The sequence below is a fragment of the Rattus rattus genome, chromosome 8, assembly GCF_011064425.1.
Source record: "Rattus rattus isolate New Zealand chromosome 8, Rrattus_CSIRO_v1, whole genome shotgun sequence".
In the NCBI taxonomy this organism is placed as follows: domain Eukaryota; kingdom Metazoa; phylum Chordata; class Mammalia; order Rodentia; family Muridae; genus Rattus; species Rattus rattus.
In genome coordinates, this window is record NC_046161.1 from 11,965,513 (window position 1) to 11,991,239 (window position 25,727).

Here is a 25,727-nt window from a genome sequence, read left to right on the forward strand (position 1 = left end):
ATAGATAAACCAGCACAGTAGGGACATTCAGAATGGACAGCCAATTTCAAAGCACCCAAGTGTGCCCTTACCTGTTTTGATATTGATGGCGAAAAAGTTCTGTGGGTTTCCACTTGTAATCCTATAGGTCAGTTTTTCATTGGAACCAGAGTCGGGATCTTCAGCTTGAATCTGAATGACAGACACATCCTTCGGAGAATTCTCCATGACAACGGGATAATAGATGGGCTCTGAGGTCAGTGGGGCATTGTCGTTCACATCTTCTACTTCTATGTAGACCTCAATGGTGGAGTAGAGAGGGACCACGCCCCGGTCTGTGGCATACACTGTCAGCCAGTAGGACGCTGTTGTCTCTCGATCAAGAATGTCAGCAGCAGTGATGAGTCCTAGGGAAGAAAAAAACCACAGAGCACATGATGGCTCAAGCAAAGGAAGGCAGTGAAGTGAGTCACCCAGAATTCCTGAGAGCAGCACAAATATTCTTGGCACATTAGAGAAGATTAACATATGCATAATATGAGATTGAATTGAGATGTCACTCTTTACATAAGGAAATGACTTTCCCCAGAACTCAACTGAATAGTTCTTTTATCGGTAAAACATAATTACACTCGATTTGAATTTCTTAGATAGACTTGTATAATCCATATGTGCTTGTATGCATGTACGCATAGTCCCTCCACAAGCACATAGAATAGGTAAAGGAATGAGAGTAGATGAAGACAATAGGTTGTACACACACACACACACACACACACACACACACACACACACACACAGACACACACACACACAACATCACATCTACACAAGAGACAAAATGATGGAGGAATGAAAAAGACAGTGGGTCAAGGGTCAAAGTAAGACCCATCTTGCAAGCTAATCTCTCTATTTGCTGTGCTGCTGAATTGATTTCATACAAAACAAACACTATTCGCAGGCAAATTATTTTATCTACTCATCACAGGAATGAAATAGACCCTTCAAATGTTTTCTTGTCTGTTAGAATGGAAAATGTTTTACCTGCAAACGTGTAAGCCTGCACCATACTGTTTTCCTGAAAATTAAATGTCACAGCTATTCTGCAGCAGTCAGGGAAGAAGCCATATCAGCACACAAAGACTTAACTGAGGGCCCTAAATAAACCCATAACCACTCTGAGAAGACTCATGGACAATCATTTTACGTTTAGTGCAAAAATTTGCGTAAGCTGCTTTCTCCTGGCTTTCTTATTTCATAGTTGAAACAAGAGTCAAGTAGAAAAGTAAGTAACAGACAGAGACGACAAAAAGAAGATATTATGCTTTCTTATGTCACACCACAGCCATCACCCCAGTAGCCAAGCTGCAGAAATTTCCTGGAGAAAGAGTTGTGAGCAACGATGAGACTTTATGGGAAATCAGAGTTCAGTTTAGGACATTTCAAAATTACTCAGGATGCTCCTAGGACTCATTAAATCCTCAAACTACTATAAAAGCTTCATGGACCAGTCCCACAAAAAAGCCTAACCCTCCATTCCTTTAATCCTCTATGATCTACAATCTTACTGGGATTTTGTCTAAGTTTGGCATACCATTTGGCCCGAAGTCCTTGCAAAAATGTATATTAAGTGTTGTCTCTGGAAAGGGAGCGAGCATTTATGCAGACACAGGTTGGAATAACTAAGGAAGAGTGCCTCTCAGGACAGGTGGTTGATGTTGTAGCCTTAGCTGCACAGTTACTTACCACCAAGAATTTGTCACAGTGCCAGAGACAGGGATCAATGTTTGCATAAAACAAGATTAAATTGAGATGCCGCTCTTTATATAAGAAATATATTTTTCAATAATAAAATTCATACTAAAAATCAATATATTTCTCAATTCTTTTGTTAGAGATTTATTTATCTATTTTCTGCATGTGAGTACACTGTCTGTGTCTTCAGACGCGCCAGAAGAGGGTATAAGATCCCATTACAGATGGTTGTGAGCCACCATGTGGTTGCTGGGAATTGAACTCAGGACCTCTGGAAGAACAATCAGTGCTCTCAACCACTGAGCCACCTCTCCAGCCCATATTTCTCAATTCTTAAAATAATTTCTTGGGTGGAATTTGTGAGGTGAAAGCATGCGTATTTGCATGTATGGGCTTGCATTACCCAAGTATACTAGGGAATGATTCACTGTTTTGTTTTGTTTTGTTTTGAAGACAGACTCTCTCATGGGCCTGAGAATTTTCAGTTTAGCTGGACAGCAAGTCTCTGACGAATCTTTCTGGTTTACCCCAGTTTTGGAATTATAAGCACACATTCCCCTACCTATCATTTACACATAAGTATTAGTGAAGAGAGAAAAGCAGCCTACTAAGTTATGTGCATTGTTAAATGTGCCTGGCCTACTGTCTTCCAGAAAGCATGTATCAGGAGTAGATGCTCTCAGGATGCTACCAGAAACCTTGATCTTTATGTGGTGAGCAGTAGCACTCTTAGCTAGGGAGCCATCTTGTCTGCTATTGAGTCACACCTTTCTCACTTTTAATAATTTAGCTCAGTGAAAAATATACCAGCTGTGGGTAAGACAAAGCATGATTGTCAGAGATGACGCTGATAGTTTTGTTACAGGTTGCAAGGAGTTTAATTTTAATTAAGTCAAAGTGTGTCCACAGCACAACATCTTCAGGGTTGGAAATGATGGAGTTTTTAAATGAAATGTCAGAACATAACCTCTGGCTTTGGAGCTGAGAATGCGTTCATGTGATGTGCTCTCGGTATTAGCTGTACCTTCATCTAATTTCTAGACCGATTTACTCCAGGTCTGCAACTCTCTAACTCAGCAAAACAGGGTTTGGGTCAGCTAGCATGCAGCCTGGGAATTCCAGTTCTGCTTAGAAAAGCCTTTTCTCTTAAAAGAGTCCCTGGACTGAAATGAATTCAGTAGCTGCTCTGGGGTGGACTCCTGACCCCCAGATCGCAAAACCACCACCGTTACTCATTTGGGGAGAATTTTCTGTCTCTCCTGTCAGATAGGAAAGCTGCAAGCAAAACTATATCCTCTCCCATCTGAATTTCAGACTTAGAATCGCAGAAGGAGTAACAGCCCCAAGTAACTTCCCAATAAAAGAACAAAAGCAGACAGTCCATTGCCCTTTCCTCCAGAGAATGCCTTCTGACTTGCATAGTGCCTTGATGTTTACCGGGGTAACAGAGGTCTACCAAATAGTTGCAGACACCGTGCAGAAGCTACTTATGGAATACAGATTTATCCCCAGGTCAAGCACATTCTAGGTGACGAGAGTGAGATGTGCTACAGCGCAAGATGGATCAGGTCTGAGTGTCGAGCTGCTCCCCTGGTTCACAGCCTGGTACATAAACAGCCCACCTATATCCGTCATGACATGCTTACTGAAGATTACCATGGGAAAATAGTCTCAAAATGTCTGTTTTCTCTCATTTATTCATGTCACCAAATTGCTGGTTTTCTGTGGGCAATGATGGCGAATCACAGACAATGTCACACTTCTATGATCGGCTTTGATTGATAAGATCATAAGGAGTGCAGTACGCAAAGGCATTGGGTTATGTGAATAAGTGATAATGAACTTACCTTTCTTTACAATGGAAACAATGAACCCTTTGCCTCTCTATTTATTTATAACCAGATAGGCCACTACGACAGCATAAAGAAGCCAAGTCCCCAGAGGAGGAGAGTCTATGGTTTTCCTAATTGCGTTTCCCCAGTTTTCTTCATCTGTAGATGCCTTGGATTGTTTTCCAATTTTCATTTGAATTCCATCCCATTAAATGGCTATAACCTCTGACATCCCTCTGCCTTGCATTCTTCTGCTTCTAATTGAGATGAAATGTGCCCACTTGGGCTATGGACAGCGCCAGAGGCACTGAGGAGATCCAGATAAACGCAATGCTAGAGTGTACTATGGCAAAGAACAAAGGAGTTCTATGGTCCTATAGCAGAACTCTGTGACAGCAGCTTGTATATTTGTTAAATACCTAGATGCTGACTTTGAATAGAAAGGGAAAAGACAGGAGAGAAAAGAAGGCTAGTTGTACTACTTTGTCACCATACTAACTTTTTAAATTACTTAAGATCACAAGCTATTTAAGTAACAATGCAGGGTAATGACAATTTTTTGAGCAAATGACTGAGATCTGTGAGCAAATCTTGCACTTGTAAGGCAGGTATGAAAAGTCACGTTGATTTTTCTCCCTTTATAATGACATTTATTCAGGAACTAACTATAACGCTAGCAAATAATACATATAAAAGCAGAAGTTGATAGTTTATGATTTTTAAAAATGACCATGATACTGTCAAAGTACAAGATCATAGGTAAACTACCCTAGCTTTGTGTTGGTATTCTGTCTGTACAGAGCCCTGGTAAATACAGCTAAAGGGTTCTGATTTTAGGGACAGTCAATGCATTTGTGGTATTGTAAGATACCTGGCATCCAAAAAGGGGGGGGAGAAAAGCTTGCTCAAAGGAGTAGGACAGCATGACCCTAGAGTTGGGGACCTCTACTCCATACGTGTAGCTCTATGTTAAATATTGAGTATTCTTTAGCTAGCTAGAGTCACAGAGAAATGAGGCAAGGTATCTAGAAATGAGGACTTAGGGTTCTTGTAGCTGCTGTACATATACCTTCTTCATTGTGCTCACGCTGTTCAGAAATAAACCTAGGTAAAGTCCAGGGAACTCCATAAGACTGGAAGGGAGAGGTCAAGAGTGGGAAGGGGGACACTGACAGAGGATACATGGGTAATCCTGGAGTTTCAGAAGATGGCTGTGAACATAAGTCACAGAAGAAATTGTGTGTGTGTGTGTGTGTGTGTGTGTGTGTGACTGTGTATGAGAATGTATGTGAAGTGAGTGTGATTGTGTATGTGTATGTGTGAAAGAATGTATGTAGAGTGTGTGGGTGTGTATGTGTGTGAAGTGTGTGTGTGTGAGAAAGAGAGGGGATATGTATGTGCATAATTATATGTGGAAATACATGTACATATTTAAACCTCATGTACCTTTTATCTTGTTTTTTGAAATGGTCTGTTTCTCTAGGACCTGGATCTTTATGATTAGACTTCAATTCCTGGCCAGCAATCTCCAGCATTCCTCTGGTTTCCATCTCCCCAACATAAGAGTTAAAATTATGTACCACCATGCTCTGAGGATGAGTCATCTCCCCAGCACATAACACAGGAGGCTGTTTGGGATGGGTTCAGACCAGCTGCCTGCTCCAAACTTTTTGAGTTCTCAGCAGCCATGGAAGCACTGTCCTGTCTTTCCAAGGAATAGGTTTATTCACAGCTTTAATAGTAGCTCTCCTATTAACTTGCTGGTGCTATGGCCCAGGGCCTATCAGACCTTGCCCATGTTATTCGGTACAAATTCCACAGATACAGAGTGCCTGACAGATATTGTATATAGTATCCAAACCATAAATAAGGCTTGAGTGAGAGTGTGATGTTTTTATCTCCAGAGGCCCTGTGGCTCCTGACACACAGGGAGAAACTAGCTGAGAATTATCATCTTTTGTCATGGATACATTAACAGTGTCCGACATGTAGCTATAGGCTGTAAAGCCACGGAGCATATCTAGTTAGTCCAGGCGACCAGAGACAGGAAGAGCTGCTAAAAGCAAGGTTTAATTAAAATATTAGAAGGCCAGATACAAAACCCTCAGCTCCTCACTGCTTGACACAGGCTGTGCATCACCACAACGGATGCAGACCTGTGAGTTCCCTGTACTACAGAGACACCCTAGAGAGTCCAGCGACACAAATAAGAAGCAATACACCATGTTTGTTTGACCTGTGGCCCTCCAACATACCTCTGTAGCATGACCAAAGGCCATGATGAGAAAGGCATACAGACACCCAAGTCCTGACAAGATGGCTCAAGACCCCTCACAAAAGAAGCACCAGTCGATGCTATTCTTTCCAGCTGTGTCCTAGTAGCCCAGTTGTACCTAGAAACATCTGGCCTGGATATGACCTAATCAGTTCAACAGCTTCTGGGTTCCTTGAAAGGAGGCAGTCATCTATGGAGATTGCCACCCTGGAAGCTCATCTCCTTCCGTTCAGCCTCGATCCTCCTAGGCACTTCGTGTACAAGAAAACTTTCTGAATTCTCTTCCATTATCACATTACAATTCACCTGGAGAAGCCTTCCCCTAACACACACACAGGCACACAATCTCTTTCTCTCCAGTTCACAAACACTCTTACACAACCAATCCCTGAGAAAGTATGCCCTCTTATTTTCCACAGTATTTATATTTACAGTTCTGTGCCATTAGCACACAATCCTGCAGCTTTCCTTTTGTCTGTCCGTGCACCAATTCTTTAAAGGGAACAGTGTCTGACTCACTGTCTATGGTCCCTGTGCCCGACACAAAGCACTAACAGTAAAAAGAACCATTCCTGAACCACTGCGTTCCACATCAGCACTTTGCCAGAGACCACACCGGCGGGTAAAGAGAAGAGAACCTTGTCAGGAAGACCATAAAACCTACTCAGAACACTTTTTATAGCAAGGATGGTGAGCAAGGGAGGCAAATGTGAAATATATTTATTAATAACAATTAACTGCTTCAAAGACATGGCCGACACAGGATTTTCGAATCAGCCATAAAAATACTTTATTTTAATGACGAGGCTTAATTGCCCGTTTGTGTGCGTTCCTGCGGAGAAACAATATTAAACCCCTAACTAACAGTTGTTCACAACCTAATGCCTTATTTTCTGTTTCTGCTATCACACCGAAGTAGCAAGCACAGACCAGAGAGGTTTCAAAGTCTGGTTAAACAGTCAGGCAGGCATAGTGACAGCTGGGAACCATCCAAAACCGTAAGTGGGATAATATATAATGGTAATCCCGGAAATAAGTCTATGCCCCTTCCTCTGCCTTGGCTGCGCACTGACCTCCCAAGAAGCCTGGCCCCTCGGAGAATCTGTGCAGCTGGCTGGCTTGCACTCGGCTTCCCAACTTGTCTTTGGAAGGTGATGGGGATCCGACAGTCACAATTGTTCTAAAATGAAAAACTACAATGATTTAGCTTCCATTACATAATAATTTACAACCCCCAATGGACAAGCACAAGTCACTTAGGACTCCCATTTGGAACAGCACATCTCTCTGAGTTCAGATGACAGCAGTAATTCATTTGGATAATGTGATTCATGTACTGTCCCTCTCCTTCACTGTAACCTTTGCCACTCTGAGATGATGCCACATCAGGGTACCATCTCAAAGGAGACAGAAGCAAGTCCTTCTATGTCTATGAGAACTGAAACCAGCAGATGGACAGGGAGCCCTTTATTTTCACAGGAACAAAAACAACCAGTGCTCATGGATTTTAGTCATAATTAGTAGTAATCAGTACATAAGCTGGGGAATCCCTACACTGTGACAGTTTTATCTTAGTGTGTGAGTGAGTGAGTGTATGCATCTCTCTCTCTCTCTCTCTCTCTCTCTCTCTCTCTCTCTCTCTCTCTCTCTCTCTCTGTGTGTGTGTGTGTGTGTGTGTGTGTGTGTGTGTGTACCTGTGTCTGTATGTAGACATGAACTCAGGCCCTCATATTTGGAAGGCAAGCATTTTTATCACTAAGCCATCCCCCCAACTTGACTTGCAATTTAATAAATTAAACATGATAAAATGGAACATTAGAATGGCTGCACGTTATAACAATGAACTTTGCTTGATAAAATGCTTGTGTAAGCGAGGGAGAGGCTCTGCAGGCAGGCTCTAGAAATGGTACAGTGAGCATGGTGCTTAAGGTCTACAATTTTTCTTTGTCCTTTGTTAGTGGTGTCCTCTATAGGAGTGACATCTCTGAAGATCACTTTCATTGTTTATAAGGTGAGGATGTCACCTTATAACAGCTACAGCTTTGAGAGCATGACACATTTAATCCACCTCTCACAGCAATGGTAAGCAAGACTGTATACTGTGCTCAGTGCTTAGCACCGTCTCCAGTCTGTAATCAACACTGTATTAGTCACACTGGTGTTTACATGATTATTGTAAAATTATTACTGTTTTTGTAAGGCAATATACATAGTGTAACTATGCATTTTCCTAAAACCCAAGAATCAAATAGTACTTCTGACATCCTGTCGTCATGACTGAACAGAAGAGGTAGAAGCCTGCATCTGTCCATCACTATCCAAGGAGGCTTCTAAGGAACAAACTACCTCCTCCCTCAGCTTTGTCCCCAGCCCTAGAAACATCACAGTGTTTGTCAAACAAATTGACAGGCTGTCTCTCTACCCTGCATTTATGCACCGGGAGTCTTTCTGTTATTTGGCAATATGTTCTTGACTTGCTTTTGGTCTCTGTTTCTAAACTAGGGGCCATTCCAACTTATAATTAAGTCTTTCACAAAAATAACCATTCTTCTCTGCAGTCTACCCCATGCTGATAGAATGTGGTTACACTAAATAATTTTAAATCCTCAACCTATGAGAAATAGGTAGAATTATATACACATATGCACACACGTGTGTGTACATACACATATGACAGACACAATAAGAAGTTACTTTGTTCTCTCATTAAACTGAAAGCTTTCTGAGTCTATGAGTGATGCCGCCTTTTCTTCTGAGGCTATCATGTGGGCCCAGAGGTCACCCTACTCATTTGGACTGAATGATTATTAATTTGCACATGTCAAAATTCACTGGTAGAACTGATGACAAGTCAAGAAGCAGGAGGAAGATAAAACACAGTGTGTCTGAAGTACAGGTTCAAAGGCAACAGCACGCTCATGTCACTTCCTTGAACTCAATCCATCATGGAGCTAACAGAAAATGGAAATCTATAATAAAAAGAGCTCAACAAAAAGTCCGAGGAGGGAGGGGGAGATACAGGAAGCAACTCCGTGTGTGCATGTGTTCACATGCATAGATACAGTCCATGCACAGCTGACTGTTGGATTCCTGAATGTTGCTAGGTTTCACACACGAGTACTGCCGTTTAATGGCATTAGGGCCCTGACTCTGCATCACTATTAACAGGCAACCTATTAAGGCTTTTCTATTTACAGCTTTCTACAAGCTTCATGATTTCCCAGTAGCATATTACCATTAATTGGTACAGGGCACTCTAGGAAATCTACTCAAAGACAATAGCTCAGCCACAATTAAAAACAATTGCATTAGCTGACCTGGAGACAAAGCAAAGGGTGCTGGGAAATTCCCTGCAATATTTTACAACCCGAACTAATTAAAGATCACATCCCCCATACAGCCAGGGAGCAGACAGAAGGAATACCTTCAGCTGGAGACTTTCTAGTTTGATGGTTACTATAATGAATTTGGTCCCTGAGGTACCAGACAACAGAAAGCAGTTTCCATCTGAAAGTCTCAGGATAAAAGTCTGGCTTCCCTCCATCCCAGGGTACATCTTCCTTGTGACCTATCCATAGCACAGAACAGCCATCAGCCATTTTTTCTGCAACAACCACGGCTGGGGTGGGGAGGGCACATAAAGGGTGTGGGATGCTCTCCTTTTAACCTGTTAATTGTCTTCCACAGATTCAATGTTGACAAAGATTAAAAATAGCCTGTCATGATTGCCAGGCTAGAAGCTGGATGGCTTTCATTTATTAACTTAGGAAAGCCGTCCCTCATCGAATGCAGGCAGTAGACTAAAAATGTTTTTTACCATGTGATTAGAGTATCTTTACCCAGGCAGCCCCAGGCACCTCAAGTTATTGCTCTAATGCCTGGAGGTAAATTAAGGTGGCACTTTCTTTTCTCCATCTCTAATAGGATTGTACATTCTGCTGCTGGCAAAACCGATTACACTATTACCCACTGCAAAGGCCTCATTTCTGAATGCTGATGTGTGTTCTGTCACATCTGGCTTGAAAAAAAAAAACCCTACCTTTTACTACTTTGTTCTGATAAGGGGGAAACTTCCTGGAAGTGTTTTCTGTGAGACCAAAATTGAGAAATATAAGGGAGAGTGCACATTAGGCCTTGTGTGCGTGAGCTGGCAGATGGCACTATTTTGTAACACTGGCACATTTCCTCCTTTGAAGTTCTCGTACAACCAGCCTGATCACATTTGTCAGCATTTTAGAACCGCAATGCTGTAATCAGTGCCGATGCATTCATCACTAACATAAATTCATTCTTAGAAGAAAAAATATCATATAGATAACACCATGTTAAATATGGACCTCACTGATCTCAAATTAAATTACAGATTTCAACCCAAACTAATGTTTTCCAGTTTAATAGCAATATTTAGAAAATGATCTATAAAGGAAGAAGAGTTTAAGCAAGTTTGACTTTTCACTGTGAATGGCACTTTTTAATTCTGGTCAGCAACATGCATAGGTCCTTTGTCTGCAGGCTGATGCAGACAGAATGTGAACACAGAAGGACACCATTTTAGCCTATATTGTTTTGACTCCAGCTCAGCCCAAGTCTGAGTATCAGCAATTTCCCATGACACCTTCTGCGTGTGTGTTTCCCAAGTCTCAGGGCCTGTTTTAGGTTCTGTCAACGTTAGGCTATCACTTTGCTGAGAGAAGCCCCATGCTCCTTGAACAGTCTCCTCTAACACAAGACTGGATTTCTAGGTGATCCAGGGCCCAACTGAATAAAGAATGATCGCTTCTCAGGAAGCAACCCTACTTGACTTTTGTCCAGACGGACTCAAATGGACAGCAAACAGCCAAAGCAAGGCCATATGCAGAGGAGGCATTGCTCTCTTTGTCTACAACTTGTTCCTATGCAACATCTCAAAGGAAGGTTGGACTTTGTGTGAAGTAATGAAGTGGATAGAACTCAGGTTCCACCCAGGAACTGAATAAAGCTCTCAGGGTAACCCATACTACATGGAGGTTTTCACTATTCCATTTCTGCCTTCTGTACACTTGGTCATTCCACCCTCTGCAATTCCAAGGCAATTTTCTGGGGCAAATTTCATGCACCACCAACACCAATTAACCATACTGTACATCAATTTCTATTTTAATATTCTGTCTATATGCTGGTCTATAGTAACTGTCTCAGGCTGAATGGCACCAAACACTAGGCAGGGCACATATATTTTCTAAGAATATTTCTTGCCAAAATAATAACATAAACAGAAAAATGCAATATAGATGTTAAGAAAACGAACCACAGGGGTAAACATATGTAAAGTTTAGAATTCATTTTACAAGACACCCAGCGAGAGTGAATTAAATGGAAAACAGTCAGTTCCTTGAGGGTGAAAGCAGATCTGTCCCCACACCCTCTCTGTGCCCACAGACTGCCCCTCATACCCAAGGTTGCCTCTAATCACAAGATTATAAGAGAGACAATCTCAGAAAAAGAACTCTCAGGTGTCTTGTAAGAAAGACTTCTCCAAAGTGGCCACAGTCTGAATTGCTTAATACAGGGACTGATGGACAGATTCTGACACTTTTATCTGTATTCTCTCAATAATTACCAGATGACATCATGTAATAAAATGTGGGAACACTCCTGGGTCAGGGCCTGACTCTGTTATTAAGTGATGGTGTGACCTCTAGCCAGCCAATACATTTCTCATGTCTGTTTCCTTCTTTTTATGATGCAGATGTAAACAGAAACAGGGCATCCAGTCTGCAGAGCACTAAGACAACTAGTGCTGAGAAACGTATGTAAAAGGTCTAGAAGGATGGATTTTCCTGTTTGTATAAAATTTATCAAACAAAAATATTTTCCTATCAAAAGGTTTTTGGCAATGCACCTGTTGATAGTGTTTAAAATTGACAATTGTATGTTGACTTGTACCTATCAGGTTTCAAACCCAGACAAATGGGTGAGATGTGTATTTAACATATCAAAGCAGACCTGGTCACCAGGTCCTCCCCACAATCCTTCAGCCCTACCTGTTAAGAAGCCTTCCTGGCTGGTATACCCCACCCCTACCTTAAACCTCTCCAGCACAGGGTGTTGGGTTACCATCTCTCTTTGGACTTTTGGGAATCCTGGCTGTAGCCCCTGGTTCTGCTCTCTCCTTTCCCTCTTCTGCTCTCCCCACATGGCCTTGCTCAGGGTCATGTTCACTCTGGACTCCCCCAGATGTCCCTGCCTCTGGCTCTGCTTTCCCGCATATCTATAATCAACCTTCTCATCCACCATTCCTAGGAGCAGTCATCCTTCTTTTCTTTTTATTTCTTTTTTTTCATTCAGGATCTTCCTATGGAAACAACCATCTGACATAGTCTCATCATTGAATGAAAATGACTCAGAGTGGAAGCGTCATGCTACAGAGATAAGCCATGTTCCTTGTTGAATTAGGGCGAAGGGCTACAGGCATAGAGGGGAAATGTTACTGAGCCAGAAGAGAGACATCAAAGTGCCCTTGACCCTATAGAGACAAGGTCTAAGGAGACTTGACTGAGACTGTCAAATTCAGATTAGCCCTACACAAAAGCTACAGGATTCCCTCACAGACGTCAGGGGCATTAGAAGCCATCTTCCACCCAAAATAGGAGGGCACCAAAGGGCAGATGCTGCATGTCAGGGTGCTGTTGTTAAAGTCCCCTCTGCAATATCAGTGCAATAGACAGAACATGGTGCCAGGCATTAAATAAAACTTTGTCACCTCCTCCCTATCACATGTTATGTTCAACTCTACCTCCTGGAACTCTCCACTTGAAGCAGAGCATGTCCTCACACTCTACTCTTGCATTATAAATGACAGGTGGATGTAGAGTACCTTCCCTCTAATCGACAGGAAATTACCAAGAGTTTGATCACCATCTCAGATCTTCTCCTGTTGCTACAGTCTAGGAGCCTGCAGCTATACCCTGAGCACTGGCAAGGAAAATAGCTATCAAAGGGGTGGCTACAAACTCTGATTATCATAAGTGTCCTATATGATTCTTAGGCAGGAGACTGGCTTTGGGAAAAGAGATTTTGTAACATGGAATAAAAATACAGTGTTTGGGTTAGAAATAGGAGACAAAGGGAGAAGTTGGAGTAGGGATAAGATAGAGACCTCTTGGTCTCAGACACCTTCTCATACTCACCCACATATCCACTAACTAACATATCTGCTAACTGATACATATATCTTGCTTTCAAGTGTGTAAATGTTGGGTCTTATTATGAGTATTAATATGTGTATCTTAGATACTTTCATTGTAGTCTCATCAGACCCATTATTCTCTTTTATATACACTGCCAATGTTCCATGAGTCTACTTCCTTTTTCTAAATAACAGGTCTCTCTCTCTCTCTCTCTCTCTCTCTCTCTCTCTCTCTCTCTCTCTCTCTCTCCTCTCTCTATCATCTATCTTTCTAATCTATTTTTATATCTATAATCTATCCACATATTAGAGAATACATACAGAGTCTAGCTTATTTTACTAAACATAATGATCTCCAGATCCATTCATTTTTTTTCCTGGCAAGTGACATTTTTGTATATTTTTTTTATAAATTGAAAAATCTTTTCTGTGTACAAAGACAATGTTTCCTTTGTTGGTTAATCTGGTGATAGACACCTAAGCTGTTTCATGACTTGGTTATTGGACCCCTGTAGTAGTGAGCATGAATGTGTAGGCGTTTCTGTGATATGATCACTCTGACACCTTTGAATCCCCAGGAGTAGTTAAGCTCAGTCATATAGTAGTTTAGGGGGAGGCTTCTATACTGAGTTTTATAGGGACTAAGTGAATTAATCTTCTCTGAACAGTGTAGAAAATTTCCTTTTCTTCACAGTCTCAAAAGTATTCATTATTTTTTACTTCCTTGAAGACGACTATTTTGATTTGGAGTGAGATGGACTCATAATTAAGTCTTTTTATAATGTTTTCTTATATAACCTGAATTTTTAAGTGAGAGTCTATATATGCAGAAAATGCCATGACATTTTATTAACTGCCCATTATGTCTGGGAAGCATCTGATGGCAGAGTGATCCTAACCCATGATTGTGTCCCTAATCTCCACAACATATTAAATAACCATCAGTCCTTGAGTTTATGCACTGAAAATTGTCAGTACTCATCTTTTGGATGGATCAACACCAGAAAAAAATGCCACATCTAATGAAGATTTCACAGATTACTAAAATAAATAGCCGAAACTTGGATGCATCTCAGAAACCCTGATTTAAACCAGCTGATTTGGATTTGAATAGCTAAGAGTTTATGACCGAAATCATCTCCAGCCCATGTGGCTTGTACTACAAAGGACTCGGCTAAACTGCTCGGTCATGGATCCAAAACCCGACATGCTGTGTTCATAGTTTCATTGCTCTCTCCGGGCCTTCTAATGGATGTGGAGTCACTGGTGTTGGATGGATGTCCCCTCCCAGCCATGACTGAGAGGAGAACAGGTGTTCCTCAATGGCTCGAACACTAATGTCTCTGCTCTGAGAACTTTCTAGGTACTCAGTAACCAGCTTTCAAGCAGATCGGTGGTTGCCTTCTGCTTCTTTCCTGCACATGAGCAAACACGAGGTAAAGAGCACATGGCCCCTTTTAGAGCAGCAATGAGAATCTCAGTGACAAATATCTTCAATTGTTTCCAGCCAAATCAACCAGTGCACACTGCCTGAACATGCCATTGTATACAAATTGTTGCAGCTGTCTGATCTCTCTGAAATAGGCACTGGGGAAAGGCAGGCTGAGCAGACCTGGATCTCAGCCCCAGCTCTGGCACTAATTAGCTGCATGGCCTTGCCCAGTTCACCCTTGCCGAGAGTCTCTGCCACCTCCTTTATTTACAGAGAGTAGTGACTCTTGGGCTGCCCACCTCACCTGGTTGCTGCCATTGCACTGAAGAGGAGTTGAACAAAAGCACATGGATGTAAAATTTGATAGCCATGATACTGTCCTGTTAGCAAACGGAAATGACTCAGCATTCTGAATGAAGGGAAGAACTCCCCAGAAAAGGCATGCTAGATTGAGATTTTATTACAAATTAGTACATATTTTGTCACTTTGTGTACTTCAAAGAAAGACATGGAGATTTTCTAAAACAGCATTCATGATGAGCATAAAGTACGTTCAGTTGTTGAATCGATGAACTGAAAACAGCAAACATGTATTGCTGTACTAACATGGTGCATTTGCTTGGTGCTATCGTCCTATGGCGTTGAAATTTGAAGCTTATGGTACCAGATTTCGCAGGGCATTATTCATATGCCCCCTGTATGCTAGGAAGGTCTGCAGGAAGTGACAGAGTGAAAATGAGCAGCACATCTTGTGGCTCCTTCTCTTGAGTCCCCCATGAAGAACCAATGACTCTATTGAGCTTAGAAGCATGAGTGAGGGCTTATTTAAAAGGGTGTGGGGGATACCAAGCAGCCCACTGTAAAGTATGGATGATGGCTCTCTCATAGATGCATAGAATAACTGTTCCACCCCTATTCCTCCCCAGCCTACATACTTTAGTTTCTTTTTCCCCAAGATAACTTGAGATGTTTTGCAAACAGGGCAGCGGTTTCAGAATTAATGGGGTCTTATAATTGTAGGAATCAGAAAACATAACAGAGGACAAGGGTAGACGCTTCTGTACGGTATCAGTACTATACTGTGCAACCTGTACCAGGGGAACTGTAAGACTTCAGGCAGAATGCTTGCACAGAACTGGTGTCTACAGCTCAGAGGCGACAAAACATCAAAGGAAAGGAGCTTGAGCCTCTGTAGAGAACATTTTCCTAAAGTCTAGGGACTAATAAAGCAGATGCAAAAATGCAAAAGCAGAAATGTTGAAACTAAAGATGAAATTCTGGGAACTCAAGAGGCGGGGAGGACTTTAGATGACCCTGGAATGGCACAGGAGGCATCGAAACAATTCCGTCCATGGTCAAAGCTACAGATGGAGGCGAGCCTGTGACTCCAGAAAATGGTGTAGCTAGGGTCCCCTCTTCACGGACAAACCTAGAAATGGAGGTGACTTTGTAACCCCAAGGAATGCGAGGGTCTGAATATTGCTTTCGAAGGTCAAAGCTGCCTATTCCAGATGAAAGCAAAGAGGTAAGGTTCGCTGTGGCAAACGTAAGTGAGCTGAAGCCTCCTCAAGTCTGAGATCAAGAAGAAACTGCAACAAAAACAAAACAGAATAAAACAGAAACTGTATTTTTCACCTCTGACTTTTGTTTAACCCTGTTTGTGCTGCCAGTAGTAAAATTCTCAGAGCATCTTGATAACGGCTGCCTCAGGGATAAAGAAACCAGTGTAGGTTCAGAGTCACTGCTGCCAAGAACATTAATTTGTTTGTTTCCTCTAACTCTTCCATGTCTCAGGATGAGGCTCAGAGAAGCTACAAAGCTATCTAAAACAATCTGTTCAAAGTTACCAAGCTCAGGCGTGGGACTGTGGCCATGGCTGGTAACAGATCTAGGTGACAAGGCCAGGTCACCTGTCATGATGGGCCCATCTGAAGAACTATGGAAATAAGCTCTAAAGACAAGAGCAGATATGATTAACCATTATACTGCCAATTCAAATATTGAGCGTACTTTCTCCAGTAGCCCAGGAACAGAGATAAGAATAAACATCTACCTTCTATTGAGTGTATTACACATCTCTTTGGAAATCTTCTGCATATCTTCTAACTATGAATACAACCTTACTGGTTATTATAGAAATCACAGCAGAAGTTTCACACCAAGGAAATAGCAAAGGCAGGATTCAAACCAAGAGTTGTCACCAAGTTGGTGAACATGATTCACTAAAGACTGTAACCAAATTGAAACAAGTGCCTGTGACAATGTGCCCAGAGGTAATTATAAGCTTCCTCAGAAGCAACCAAGTCCAATAAATTGCAATGTCTGGAGATCCATACATTACAGGCCTGAACAGGAGTCCCTGCTTAGGCAATCATCTCTAGAGAGCTGATGTGAGGTACAACAGACAGACATGGGGGCAGTGGATAAAAAAAATCCAGAAAAATGTGCAGCCCAGAATGTAGTCTCACAATGAAGACCATCTGCAAAGAGCTAAGCCTTAAAATTCCCATCTAAGGGATGAGTGTAACTCTATGCTTACTGCACTTTTTTTTGTGGAGTTTTGGAGAGACTATCTCAGAGTTAAAAAAAATACATTTTCAGTTCAAGTGCTAATGTGAACCTTTGCTAGAATAAAAGACATTTACACACTGTTCTAGGGCCAATACTCGGAACTTCTTTCTTGAAGGCTGTATAACAATGAACTCAGAATCAAGGACACATACACAGTTTAGCTTTAAGTCAGAATAGCATATACAATCCCAACCCAAGCATAGTGTGACTAAATATACAGCCCAGAGTCAGGTCAGAAAAACATACATCCCTACTCCATAACAGAATGATGACATATACAAACCCTGACCCAGGTTCAGAGTGATTAAATATAAGGCCCTGATTCAGGCTTAGGATGACTGAATATAGTCTGGGTCCAAGTACAGAAAGACTAAATACACAGTACTGTTCTAGGCTCAGCTAGACTAAGGACACAGAGCTATTCCAGATGACTAAGTATACAGCACTGTTCCAGTCTAAGTTGCTATACAGCTCTACTCCAAGTTCTGAGTGAGTAAGTACATAGCACTGCTCTAGGCTAAGAGTTACAAGAGATGACATATGAACCCCTGTTCCAGGCATATCCAATTTTTCAAATACTTTCCATGTTGACTGGAATAATTTTCCCTTCCCTTCCCTTCCCTTCCCTTCCTTTCCTTTCCTTTTCCCTTCCCTTCCCTTCCCTTCCTTTCCTTTCCTTTCCCTTCCATCCTCTTCTTTTCCACTATACACCCCTCCCCTCTCTTTCCTCTCTTACCATTCTCTTCCATTCTTTTAAACCCTAGTTCTTAAGTTACCTCCTCTAGAAACTTTTCTGGATCTTCTGGTTCTAGCAAATTCTCTTAACTCTGAGCTGTCGTCACATGGACAGTATAATTGTTTGTTGTGAAAAATGTATCTGTCCTGTTTATTATAGAATGCTTGGCAGCATGTATTCATTCCAATGAGTAGAGACCCATTAGAGACTAGTAGCACCTGTGCGGTTGCAATGAAGCCTAAGATCTTCCTGGGGTCCTACACCTGTTCTTTGATCGCCCTGGTCATCCTGACATAGGTAAAGATAATGAATGACACTTTTCCCCCATGGAATGGAAATTAATTTCCCATTAGGTAAAGATCCACATGCTTCATACATTTTATTCTCCTAATCTGATGAAACAACTTCTGGTCACCACTCAATCTCAATGCAAGAATATGCCAATTATCCTACTTCATTGAAATTACTCTTGAACCTAGATATTAATAATGGAATGATGATATGTCTAAGCCTGTGTTTTTCTGTTAACACAGTAAAAGTGGAAACTGAAAGAATCAGAACAGTAATCTACTGTGGCAAACTTCAATCTTCTGTGCCAAAGATTTAATGTAAGGTCAAGGGCACGTTAAATTCTAAAACTAAATCTCGAGCCTAAGTTTTCTAATCTAAAGAGTGTAACTAATTTTAACTAGCTCACAAGGTTTCTGTGTTTAACAACATACAGTTATTAAATTGCCCTGCAATCCCCCTTTCCTCTTCCCATAGAAGACCAAGAACAGGTTTATATATACAAAACGATCTACTAAATGTGTAAATGCACATGACAAGCTATAGCATTTTTGATCATCTGCGACAAGAGTTGACCTAAGTTGTCTTGGTGTAACCCAAACAAATTTTGAAGAAATCCCTTTTTTTAAAGAAATTCTTGAAGGAATGCTTTGAATTAGATTTCTAGCTGGTGCTGGAACCTTGCTGATCCCGGCCCAAAGCTCCCTGCTCTGAAACCCCATAGGAGAGAGAGCTCATTGCCCAGACCGTGGGCAATCCTGAGACTGCCACGTCTGGCACCTTTACTCACATCCCTGGCCCAAGAGGAAACTGTATAGGGCCTCTGGGAACAAGAAGATAGGGGCAGTCAAGCTGCAGGAGCCCTACAGTCCAAACTACACCAGGATCTGAACGGACCCGGTCAAATAGCTCCTTGTACCCAAATCCAAAGGGAGGGAGAGGGGCAGACGTGCCTGGGAAACCAGAGGAGACTACTCTCTGCCCACATTTCTGACTCTAGAGGAAAATGCCTAGCGCAGTCGGGGCCCCTTGTGCACAGGGACACAGGAGAAGGAGGGGCAGGCCCTCCCACCAGAGCAAACACTGAATATCCAAACACACCAGAAAAGCAAGATCTAGATTGAAAATCACATTTGATCATGATGATGGAGGACTTTACAAAAGACATAAAGAACTCCCTTAGAGAAATGCAGGAAAACACAAATAAACAAGTAGAAGCCCTTAGAGAGGAAACAAGAAAATCCCTGAAAGAATTATAGGAAAACAAAATCAAAACAGTGAAGGAATTGAAAATGGAAATAGTGGGGTTGGGGATTTAGCTCAGTGGTAGAGCACTTGCCTAGCAAGCGCAAGGCCCTGGGTTCGGACCCCAGCTCAGGAAAAAAGAAAAAAAAAAAAAAAAGAAAATGGAAATAGAAACAATAAAGAAAGCACAAAGGGAGACAGCCCTGGACATAGAAAACCAAAGAAAGAGACAAGGAGCCATAGATACAAGCATCACCAACAGAATACAAGAGATAGAGGAGAGAATCTCAGGAGCAGAAGATTCCATAGAAATCATCGAAACAACTGTCAAAGATAATGTAAAACAGAAAAAGCTACTGGTCCAAATCCAGGACTCAATGAGAAGATCAAACCTAAAGATAATAGGTATAGAAGAGAGTGAAGACTCCCAACTCAAAGGACCAGTAAATATCTTCAACAAAATCATAGAAGAAAACTTCCCTAACCTAAAGAAAGAGATGCCCATAAACATACCAGAAGCCTACAGAACTCCAAATAGATTGGACTAGAAAAGAAACTCCTTCCGTTATATAATAGTCAAAGCACCAAATGCACAAAACAAAGAAAGAATATTAAAAGCAGTTAGGGAAAAAGACAAGTAACATATAAAGGCAGACCTATCAGATTTACACTAGATTTCTAACCAGAAACTATGTAAGCCAGAAAATCCTGGACAGATGTCATACAGACCCTCAGAGAACACAAATGCCAGCCCAGGTTACTGTATCCTGCAAAATTCTCAATTAACATAGATGGAGAAACCAAGATATTCCATGACAAAACCAAATTTACACAATATCTTTCTACAAATCCAGCCCTACAAAGGATAATAAATGGTAAAGCCCAACATAAGGAGGCAAGCTACAGCCTAGAAAAAGCAAGAAACTAATAGTTTTGCAACAAAACAAAGAGAAGACAAGCACACAGACATAATTTCACCTCCGAATCACTATTCCTTAATATCTCTCAACATCAATGGACTCAATTCCCCAATAAAAAGACACAGATTAACAAACTGGATACGTAATGAAGACCCAGCATTTTGCTGTCTACAGGAAACACACCTCAGAGACAAAGGCAGACATTACCTCAGAGTAAAAGGCTGGAAAACAACTTTCCAAGCAAATGATCTGAAGAAGCAAGCTGGAGTAGCCATTCCAATATAGAATAAAATCAATTTTTAACCAAAAGATATAAAAAAAGATAAGTAAAGACACTTCATATTCATCAAAGGAAAAATTACCCAAAATGAACTCTCAATCCTAAATAGCTATGCTCCAAATACAAGGGCACCTACATACATAAAAGAAACCTTACTAAAGCTCAAAGCACACATTGCACCTCACACAATAAGAGTAGGAGATTTCTACACCCCACTCTCATCAATGGACAGATCATGGAAACAGAAATTAAACAGAGACATAGACAGACTAAGAGAAGTTATGAACCAAATGGACTTAACAGATATTTATAGAACATTCTATCCTAAAACAAAAGGATATACCTTCTTCTCATGACCTCATGGTACTTTCTCCAAAACTGACAATATAATCGGGCACAAAGCAGGCCTCAACAGATACAGAAAGATAGAAATAATCCCATGCATCCTATCAAACCACCACGGGCTAAAGCTGGTATTCAATAACAATAAGGAAAGAACACCCACATATACTTGGAGGTTGAACAATGCTCTACTCAATGATAACCTGGTCAAGGAAGAAATAAAGAAGGAAATTAAAGACTTCTTACAATTTAATGAAAATGAAGGTACGACATACCCAAACTTATGGGACATAATGAAAGCTGTGCTAAGAGAAAAACTCATAGCTCTGAGTGCCTGCAGAAAGAAACAGGAGACAGCATATATCAACAGCTTGACAGCACACCTAAAAGCTCTAGAACAAAAAGAAGCAAATACACCCAGGAGGAGTAGAAGGCAAGAAATAATCAAACTCAGAGCTGAAATCAACCAAGTAGAAACAAAAAGGACTATACAAAGAATCAAGCAAACCAAAAGGTGGTTCTTTGAGAAAATCAACAAGATAGATAAACCCTTAGCCAGACTAACCAGAGAACACAGAGAGTGTGTCCAAATTAACAAAATCAGAAATGAAAAGGGAGGCATAACTACAGAATCAGAGGAAATTCAAAAAATCATCAGATCCTACTACAAAAGCCTATATTCAACAAAACTTGAAAATCATGATAAAATGGACAATTTCTTAGACAGATACCAGGTACCAAAGTTAAATCAGGAACAAATAAACCATTTAAACAACCCCATAACTCCTAAAGAAATAGAAGCAGTCATTAAAGGTCTCCCAACCAAAAAGAGCCCAGGTCCAGATGGGTTCAGTGCAGAATTCTATCAAACCTTCATAGAAGACCTCATACCAATACTATCCAAACTATTCCACAAAATTGAAACAGATGGAGCACTGCTGAATTCCTTCTATGAAGCTACAATTACTCTTATACCTAAACCACACGAAGACCCAACAAAGAAAGAGAACTTCAGATAAATTTCCCTTATGAATATCAATGTAAGATTACTCAATAAAATTCTTGCAAACCGAATCCAAGAGGACATCAAAACAATCATCCTTCATGATCAAGTAAGCTTCATTCCTGGTATGCAGGGATGGTTTAATATATGGAAAACCATCAACGCAATCCACTATATAAACAAACTGAAAGATAAAAAGCACACAATAATTTCATTAGATGCTGAGAAAGCATTTGACAAAATTCAACACCCCTTCATTATAAAAGTCCTGGAAAAAACAGGAATTCAAGGCCCATACCTAAACATACTAAAAGTCATATACAGCTAACATTAAAGTAAATGGAGAGAAACTTTAAGCAATCCCACTAAAATCAGGGACTAGAAAAGGCTGCCCACTCTCTCCCTACTTATTAAATATAGTTCTTGAAGTCCTAGCCAGAGCAATCAGACAATAAAAAGAGATCAAAGGGTACAGATAGGAAAGGAAGAAGTCAAAATATCACTATTTGTAGATGATATGATAGTATATTTAAGTGACCCCAAAAGTTCGACCAGAGAACTACTAAACCTGATAAACACCTTCAGTAAAGTGGCTGGGTAGAAAATTAACTCAAATAAATCAATAGTCTTCTTCTACACAAAAGATAAACAAGCTAAGAAAGAAATTATGGAAAGAAAACCCTTCATAATAGTCCCAAATAATATAAAATACCTCGGTGTGACTTTAACCAAGCAAGTGAATGATCTGTATGATAAGAACTTCAAATCTCTGAGGAAAGAAATTGAAGAAGATCTCAGAAGATGGAAAGATCTCCCATGCTCATGGATTGGCAGGATTACCAAAAGCAATCTACAAATTCAATGCAACTCCCATCAAAATTCCAATCCAATTCTTCATGGAGTTAGACAGAGCAATTTGCAAATTCATCTGGAATAACAAAAAACCCAGGATAGCTAAAACTATCCTCAACAATAAAGGGACTTCTGGGGGAATCGCTATTCCTGAACACAATCGGTATTACAGAGCAATAGTGATAAAACTGTATGGTACTGGTACATAGACAAACAGATAGACCAGTGGAATAATTTGAAGACCCAGAAAGGAACCCACACACCTATGGTCACTTGATTTTTGACAAAGAAGCCAAAACCATCCAAAAGAAAAAAGATAGCATTTTTCAGCAAATGGTGCTGGTTCAACTGGAGATCAGCATGTAGAAGAATGCAGATCTATCTATCCTTGTCACCCTGTACAAAGTTTAAGTTCAAGTGGATCAAGGACCTCCATATCAAACCAGATACACTCAAAATATTACAAGAAAAAGTGGGAAAGAATCTCGAACACATGGGCACTAGAGAAAATTTCTTGAACAAAATACCAATGGCTCTTGCTCTAAGATCAAGAATCAACAAATGGGATCTCAAAAAACTACAAAGCTTCTGTAAGGCAAAGGACACTGTTGTTAGGACAAAATGGCAACTAACAGAATGGGAAAAGATCTTTACCAATCCTACAACTGACAGAGGGCTTATTTCCATATACAAAGAACTCACAAAGTGAGACCACAGGGAGACAAATAATCCTATTAATAATGAGGTTCAGAGCTAAAAAGAATTCACAGCTGAGGAATGCCATATGGCTGAGAAGCACCTAAAGAAATGTTCAACATCTTTAGTCATAAGGGAAATACATATCAAAACAACCCTGAGATTCCACCTCACACCAGTGAGAATGGCTAAGATCAAAAACTCAGGTGATAGCAGATACTGGCAAAGATGTGGAGAAAGAGGAACACTCCTCCATTGTTGGTTCTGGGATTGCAGACTGGTACAACCATTCTGGAATTCAGTCTGGAGGGTCCTCAGAAAATTGGACATTGCAGTACCTGAGGACCTAGCTATTCCTTTCTTGGTCATATACCCAAAAGGTGCTCCAACATTTAACAAAGACACATGCTCCACTATGTTCATAGCAGCCTTATTTATAATAGCCAGAAACTGGAAAGAACCCAGATGCCCTTCCACAGAGGAATGGATACAGAAAATGTGGTACATCTACACAATGGAATATTACTCAGCTATCAAAATAATGACTTCATGAAATTCATAGGCAAATGGAGGGAACTGGACAATATCATCCTGAGTGATGTAACCCTATCACAGAAAAACACACATGGTATGCACTCATTGATAAGTGGCTATTAGCCCAAATGCTCCCTAAATGCACAGAAGTCATGAAACTCAAGAAAGATAACCAAGCTGCGGATGCTTCACTCCTTCCTTAAAGGGGGAACAAGAATTCCCTTGGGAGGGGATAGGGAGACAAAGTTTAGAACAGAGGCTGAAGGAACACACATTCAGAGCCTCCCCCACATGTGGCCCATACATATACAGCCACCAAACTATATAAGATGGATGAAGCAAGGAAGCACAGGGTGACAGGAACTGGATGTAGATCTCTCCTCAGAGACACAGCTAGAATATGGCAAATACGTAGGCGAATGCCAGCAGCAAACCACTGAACTGAGAACAGGACCCCTGTTGAATGAATTAGAGAAAGGACTGAAAGAGTTCGAAGGTGTTTTAGACACCATATGAACAATAATGCCGACCAACCAGGGCTTCCAGGGACTAAGCCACTACCCAAAGACTATACATGGACTGACCCTGGACTCTGACCTCATAGGTAGCAATGAATAGCCTACTAAGAGCACCAGTGGAAGGGGAAGCCCTTGGTCCTGCCAAGACTGAACCCCCAGTGAATGTGATTGTTGGGGGGAGGGCGGTAATGGGGGAAGGCTGGGTAGGACAACACCCTTGTAGAAGGAGAGCGGAGGAGTTAGAGGGATGTTGTCCTGGAAACCAGGAAAGGGAATGACATTTGAAATGTAAATAAGAAATACCCAATTTAATAAAGATGGGGAAAAAAGAAATAGAACCCCACGCAGATCAGAAGCCCCTGACTGTTCACAAAGCCCTGTCACACAAGAGGTCTTCTGATGATCTATGCTGCTTAGAAGGTGGTAACCTGAATGGTAAGCCAGCAGTCTGCTAGAGCTGAGAGATCATCCATGCCCACTTAATGCTGAGGCTTGAGTCCAGTTTGCTGTATCAGACCACTCTCTGCTCTTCTTTAGAACTCTGAAGTAATATTTAGTGCAGAACAAAGAACCATTCATCCCCAATTTCATGAAGTTGGAATTTTAATGCTCTCTGCAAAGCCAGGTAGATAGCAGAGGCCACTGGAACTGAGTAGGCTGATGGCTATCATCGTTACTTGCAAATAAACCAGCATTAAGGATTTGCAGACATTTCAAAAGAGTTATTTCTTTTGTCAAATGCAATCATAATTAATTCTCCAAAAAGGTGTATGCTCAACCAAATCAGATGAAGGCCTACGTCAAGGGAAGAGATGGGCTCCCTCCGTACTGCACACTAAACTTCTTAATTAAAGCCAGACACTCATAAGTAGTCTCAGAAGAAAGGTTAATGAAATGGGGTAGGAAGGGAAGATGTCTCCAGAGAATCTTCCAGATTTCAGAGCTGTCTCTTTGTTGCTCTTGAGCGAAAGTTAAAAAATAAAAGCCCTGCTAAATGCATGTCTCTCTTTTCCTATCAAAAAAGCAAGGAAGCCACTCTCCAATCCTCTGCAGAGGACTGTATCATAATGTATTTCCCATCATTCTTAGCAAACACTGAAAAGGAATAGAGAGTTCTGAACATCCAGTTCCTGATCTCAGAGAGAAGCTCATAGGATTGCATTTGGCCTGATAATGTCCTGTTAGCATCTGGTCGATGTTATACTTTGGACAGACTTTAAAGTAGGTAAGAAGATTTCAACAATCAAACATGTACCAGTGTTTGACCCTAGTAAAATTATGCAAGGCTACTTCTTTTCTAT

General features: G+C 41.0%; 1 protein-coding gene across 4 annotated transcripts in view; it reads right to left on the reverse strand.

Annotated features, from left to right (window-relative positions):
• The window catches only part of Fat3 (FAT atypical cadherin 3), a 456,579-nt gene that overhangs the window by 325,196 nt on the left and 105,656 nt on the right, over positions 1-25,727 (reverse strand). For all 4 annotated transcript variants that reach the window (XM_032911177.1, XM_032911175.1, XM_032911176.1 and 1 more), the window contains exon 2: positions 72-386. In XM_032911177.1, coding sequence (XP_032767068.1) covers positions 72-386 — 315 coding nt within the window. The remainder of the gene's footprint in view (positions 1-71; positions 387-25,727) is intronic.